Source organism: Leuresthes tenuis, unplaced genomic scaffold, assembly GCF_036924035.1.
Source record: "Leuresthes tenuis unplaced genomic scaffold, fLeuTen1.0.hap1 SCAF_11, whole genome shotgun sequence".
Lineage (NCBI taxonomy): Eukaryota > Metazoa > Chordata > Actinopteri > Atheriniformes > Atherinopsidae > Leuresthes > Leuresthes tenuis.
In genome coordinates, this window is record NW_027325365.1 from 5,157,743 (window position 1) to 5,164,203 (window position 6,461).

General features: G+C 39.2%; 1 protein-coding gene across 1 annotated transcript; it reads left to right on the forward strand.

The window, feature by feature from the left end:
* The first annotated feature begins 653 nt into the window (after positions 1-653).
* LOC140318490 (uncharacterized) lies at positions 654-5,061 on the forward strand. The gene is made up of 7 exons (XM_072396325.1): positions 654-693; positions 912-1,014; positions 2,010-2,111; positions 2,644-3,366; positions 3,463-3,605; positions 4,439-4,548; positions 4,751-5,061. Exons 2-7 carry the CDS (start codon positions 954-956, stop codon positions 4,881-4,883), a joined length of 1,272 nt encoding a protein of 423 aa, XP_072252426.1. The 5' UTR covers positions 654-693; positions 912-953; the 3' UTR covers positions 4,884-5,061.
* Positions 5,062-6,461: the final 1,400 nt, after the last annotated feature.

The following is a 6,461-nucleotide window of genomic DNA, read 5'->3' on the forward strand; positions in this document are numbered from 1 at the left end:
TTTACAATAGATTCACATTCAAGCTTATTTCCTTCGTGTATATAAAAAGGGATGGGACTCTGCTATGGAATAAAAATTATTGCTTTCTTTAAATTTGTCTTCCTGATCTGCATTGTCATGAGGTTAGCATGCTGATGCTGAACTATGCTGGTGAACTTGGGGAACAATATACCAGCTAAAATATCTGCCTGTTCCTGTACCAATGCAATGTTTGTGGGAGATGGATGTCCTGGCAGCTTTAAACAGTTTATGTCCAGATATGGAGTCTCTTTCCCTACTCATCCTTGTTATATTATTACTTTTTTTTCTATAGATGTTAATGCACTTACTAAATCTACTTTAAAGTTATGATTTAATTCAATATGTAATGTAATGCAGACCTTTGTTGGAGGTCAAACTGTGGGAAAAGGGAACAGAAATTGAGGAAGATGAAAGACTGAACAAACAATACTGACAGGGGAAACCAAACCAACTTCTTTGTGATAATCAAGCTGGGTTGGACCAAAAATGACCTCCAATGTGCCCTGAGACTTTGGACGTGTTGTACCTTCTTTATGTAAAGCATCTGATGACATAGGCACAAGAGAGAGATCCTGTTTTCCGACAATAAATAGTGTTGCATTGGCATGTAATCAGTTTTGATCAAAGCTCTTGTGAATGTGTCTGTGCTGATCCTTTAAAGCTAAGTTCAAGGTAAGTGCATTTTTAAATGTTTTTCCCTTAGATTACCAGCAGTTTAGCAAAACTTCAATAGATAATTGTGACTTATTACACTGAGATAACTTGCTACAGGAATGTACTCACAAAATAATTGACTTGGACCACACTAATTTATATACGCACACCTTTATTTTTCATGTTAGTAACCTGTTGCAATTGTCTCTGTTTCTGTAAATGTACAAATGTTTCAGTTTGTAACTCTGCAAGAGACTCTGCAAGAGACCATAACAATCATGGATATAATGGAAATTGATGAAACCGATGATAGCATATATAAGAACCTCGTGACTCAAGGTACAGCATCACCCTCAAACCACACATTCATAATATTAGTCTCTCATATACAACACACGTCTCTCCAGGGCTTACACACCTGTAGATCCTGTCGACTGAATGGATGGGAAGCTAAATCCACATCCTATGCAGAGTACTGCTGCAAGACTACTAGTGACTGTTGGGTCCCTGTTCTCCCCCACAATCAAGACCCAGCTTGTTTTGTTATTAAAGTTCTTTTCACACATGAGATGTGCATCGTGGCCTCATTTATCTGATAAAGCGACGGTTTTCGGTCATTTAAACATCGCCCCTTTTTGCAGAAATGTTCCTTTCTTTTCATTCAGTTATGCCTGTGAAAGTGACAGAAAGAGTTCTGGTGTGCAGTTGTCATTCATGTTAGGTTTTACAGAACATGAACTGAGGGTCTGATAAAATAGGCTGAATAGATTCAGTTTTCTCTTTTATTAACATGAAAGGTGAGCAGTGATTATGCAAAACAAAGCGGTGTTGGATGAAAGCAGCTGAAAACTCCACATACTTAAGTTCGTTGAACTGTGTTACGCTCATGAGGGTTGAATTGCGCTCGTATGACAGCAGAGCTGTTATCAACTTCAGAAAAACCCGTTTTTTTCACCGTCCCCACTGCCACTGCTGTTTGTCAGATGAGAAGCTGTGTCACCACACAAGGTTAAACAACTCAAATAAGGTATATGAAAAAGTGAAGAGGTCTGAAGAAACAGCATTTGGTCTGTTCAGTCCCACTCACCATGTTTTCTGTAGACTACAAAAGTTGTTTTAAAGCAGATGTGTATTTTAAACGGTTTCTAGGAGACTTAGGAGTTTCTAGGTGGTTGATTTCAATGCTTAAAAATATGCTAAGAAAATACATTTAAACTTTAAACTTAAGCATGACTTTTGAGAAACATGTCCATTTAAAAGTGTAATAACTTGAGCTGCTGTAGAGTCAGAAATGAAATGTGGTATAAAATGTGTTTTCTTGCCCTTTGATTCAGGGAATGTTCACAGAGGAAACCAGCCAAAAAGGTGTGTGGCCATTTGTCTGGGGTTACTGTGTGCTGTCCTGTTGGCTGGTAATATAGGACAAATTATTTTCTGTAAGTCATTTGTTGATTCTAAAAACATGAATTATCATTCAGTGGCGTGCATGGAGGGGCATTGTGGCCCAGTTGTTGAAAAACCCATGCTAAAGTGCCTTCTTGGGAGCCAAAACGTGTGCTAAACTGCCCTCTCAGTAGCCAAAACTGCCATTTTGGGAGCCAAAACATGTGCTAAACTGCCCCCAAGTACCCTCTTGGGAGCCAAAACACATGCAAAACTGCCCCCAAGTACCCTCTTGGAAGTCAAAACACGTGCTAATCTGCCCTCTTGGGGGCCAAAACGCGTGCTAAACTGCCCCAGAGTGCCCTCTTGGGAGCCAGAACGCGTGCTAAAGTGCCCTCTACAGTGGAGAGGACGCGCTATATGTGCCCTTATTTTTTTTCCGCCCCTGTCCTTCAAAAAGTCTGTGCACGCCACTGTTATCATTTACCCACTGTTACTTGGCCTCTCCTTTTTGTTAATCTGAGAATAATAGATCTGAGACACATAAAAAAATGGAGGCTCATCGTAATTGTTTCCTTTCCACAGATATGATTATCAACAGTCCTGCATCAGCAGATGCAACACAGACCAATGACTCTGTGACTTCAGCCAATGACATCCTGACAACAGAGAGGGACAGACTGCAGGGCAGTTATGATGCTTTATCTGTAGACAAACAACAGTTACAGGTCACACTGAGTGACCTGACCAAAGAAAAAGACCAGTTGCAGCAAAGTTACAAGACTTTGACAGCTGAGAGGGATGGGTTGGAGGACAGCTACAGGACTGTGACAAACGAGAGGGACCGGTACAGAGCAAATTACAAAACCTTAAAAAAAGACAACGACCACTTAAGGACAAACTATAGCGACATGCAGAAGAGTCTGGAAGGGTTACAAACTACTCACAATGATCTGATTGCAAATTTAAGCCAGTTTCAGACCAAATACAATAACCTGCAAAGAGAAAAGGAGGAATTGCAAACACTTTTTAATGCACTTGTAGCAAATAGAGATGAGTTAGAGAGCAATTACTCTCTACTGAGGAGAGACAAGGACCAGTTGCAAAAGAGCTTTGACAGGCTGAATATGAGTAAAAGTCACACTGAGGCCAGCTACACTTCACTTTGGAAAGACAAAAACCAACTGCAAATGATGTATAACGCTCTCTGTAAGGAGAATGAGCAGTTACAGACCGAGTACAGCGGTTTGGCTACAGACAGAGATCAGTTACAGAAGAATATCGACAAGATAACTGGTAAAGTAAGGGGTAAGCCTTTTCTGCTACAGTTTTAATTCACAGTGTGAAGGTGTCTTTAGGTGTTCTCATGCTTTTTGAGTCAATCGACATGTTCTTGATTCGCAGGCATGAAATGTCCGACGCGCTGGAGTAAATTTGACACAAGCTGTTATTTTCTTTCCACGGCAAAGAAAAACTGGACAGAAAGCAGACAAGACTGCGTTGCTGCGGGAGCAGACCTCGTCGTCATAGACAGCCAAGATGAACAGGTGAAAAGTGAAGACCTGAGCGAGAATTTACAACCATTCCAGCAGGTCAATGAGGCTGCGTAGCCTCAATATCACTGATATTGAGATGTTTAGCAGGTAGATATGTTCTTTTGTAATCTTAGCTTGGCCCGTTGGCATGACAACAGCATAAAACAAACTGAGGCTGAGGCTGGAAACCATCATAATCTGATAAGCAAAGTGCTTCACCTCTAACCTGGCTAAAATGGGCAACTTCTTCAGGATAACTGAGCAGGTTACCTCACCAGCATGTTTGAAGAGAAGAAGAAACTAATTTCAGTTTATAAATGTAGTCAATGATATCATTATATGGACTCCGTTAGCTTTAGTTTCTCTCTTATCTGTCTGAAGCTTCTTTTACCATCATTTCGATTACTTAATTTGTGACATACTGGGCTGATACCAATACCGACATCAAAGAAAATCCTTTTCCCAAGGGCTGACAGACGATGTTAGACGCTGTCAGTTGTTTTTTCTCTAATGCCAGGAAAGAAATTCTCATGAAAGCTGTTTCAAAAAACTTTCCAGCCAGTTAAACCATCATCTTCAGTCTTTCTCATTTTCAGGGCAGAGTCAATGTGTCACAATCTGGTTGTGACACTAAATAAATGTCAGCCAGCCTTGATATTCTATCTGCTGAGTCAACAAGCTGATAACAACGTTAGGCTGATATATCTGTGCATAAAACTAATAAAAATCAAACTTAATCCACAAATCATTAAGAGGATAAGAGTTAGAGACTTGATTTGACATGGAATCTTGCATATGTATCTATTCTGTATTAACATTTTTTCATTTTTGTCTCCGCTGAACAGGAATTTGTCAATAGGTTACTGGATGTAAATCAAAACGTCTGGATTGGTCTCACTGACAGTCTTAATGAAGGCACTTGGATGTGGGTGGATGGGTCCCCAGTCACCACAACGTAAGTTTAAGATATATCATCTCTTCTCACAGCTTTGGAAAGTTACATTTATGGAGCTGAATAAGTGAATACTGGGTTATGTCTATGTCTGTGGTTTTGATGTTTTGGAAGACATGAGTGATAAAAGCAGGCAACACTTATGAGCATTTCCACCATAAACTGCAGTGTAACAATGGTAGCTTCCTCTCATCATTTACACCAGGTACTGGGAGCCTGGGCAGCCCAACAGCTTCAGTGGAGACCAAGACTGTGGAGAGTTTTTGCAGTCATCACATGAGGGAAAGTGGAATGATGATGGCTGTTTTTCAAAACAGAGCTGGATCTGTGAAAAATAAGACCACAATGATTTACACTGTTGAAAATGATGTGTGGCTGTGGGCTGTTATTATTGTCAGTCAAACAAATTTTTGTTCTTTAAAAACCATGGACTTCACATAGTCTATTAAAAACCATGAACAGTATGATCAAAAGTATATGTACAACTTGGAGGGATTGCAGCATTAGATTGCTCTAGTGAAATGTGTCTTTGTAATTTGAACCCTTTTTTCTTATTTTGGGGTAAGCACACTCACATCGATAGTCTGTCTTTCTCATGTGTGTAAATTAAAACTATCAAAGTAGAATTAACAACAAAAAAATAACAACATAGTTTTTCTTCACAATGTGCATTACCACAAATAACTTAAAAAGTTATTTTCACTCCAATAATCACCCAAGAACTGTGAAATTACCACAATTAAGGCCCTAAAATCATTACCTTACCTTTACATTATGTGAAATTGTTTAGAAATTTGACTTTTAGCATCCAAAAACACATTTTCTATGAGGCAATGACTCTTTTTTTTTTAAGTTCTTTCATTTTTCATCTTTACTCCCACTCAGACTTGATGAGGTATAGGAATAGGAAACATAAAATACATGGTAGCAGTCACATATTAAAGTACATAGAAAGCTTTAGAAATGAAAAAAAAAGATGTCTTTTAGCCGTGTAAAAGTGTAGCAGTTACACTTTCAGGTGTGAGACTGAGCTGAAAACAGCATGAAAATAATTAGTTTTCCTACATAAAATACTTTAAATACTTTATAATGACTTAACAAATAAGTATGGGTAATAAAAAGTACTATTTTATTTATGTAACATCTTCTAAAAGGCAGATTTTAGAAACGGGTACAAAATAATCCGATTCCGACTGACACTGAAAGGCTTTTAACACTTCCCGACTGGCTCCTCTTTGTGAAATGGATTCCTGTTGCCTAGAAACATTCATTTTGACCCTCGCCATGCAGCCTCAAAGCAGTCTATGTACATTTTGAAATCAAGGCTGCACACTCAGGAAAAAATACATACCTGTGAGTTTCCTAAAACTATATCGTACATAGCAATCCCATCACACGACTTCATACAGGTGGAAGGTCAGAACACTTGCACAAGCATGAACATGCAGCTGCTGAGGCTCAATATGTGGTAGCAGCACTTTGAGTGTGGTCATTGGTTTAAACACCAGTTCAGTGTATGAGCGGCTCATACGGGACGGAAGCTCGTCAGCAGGTGAGTGAAAACAGTGAAATGCATCTGTGAAGCAGGTTCACGTCATCAAGTAACAAAGGCTGCCAAGTTAGAAAAAGCTGATCTTCTACTTAAACTTTTCTTTAAAAAAAAAGGTGATTTTGGTGCATCAGAGCAGATGATGACACTTATTCCACAGTGTGTATCACATTAATGATCAGCTGTTTCTGCTTCTAACTCCTTCCTATCTTTCTTCTGAACTCTGCTTTTTATTGCTCCACTGTTTGTCAGCTTTTGTCTTACTGTTAGCTGTGGAAATGTTGCTTTGTCGTTCTGCACGTCTTTAAATGTCCTGATGCAGTAGAATCTGTTGTATTTATGGTGACTGGACCTCTGTCTGGTGGAC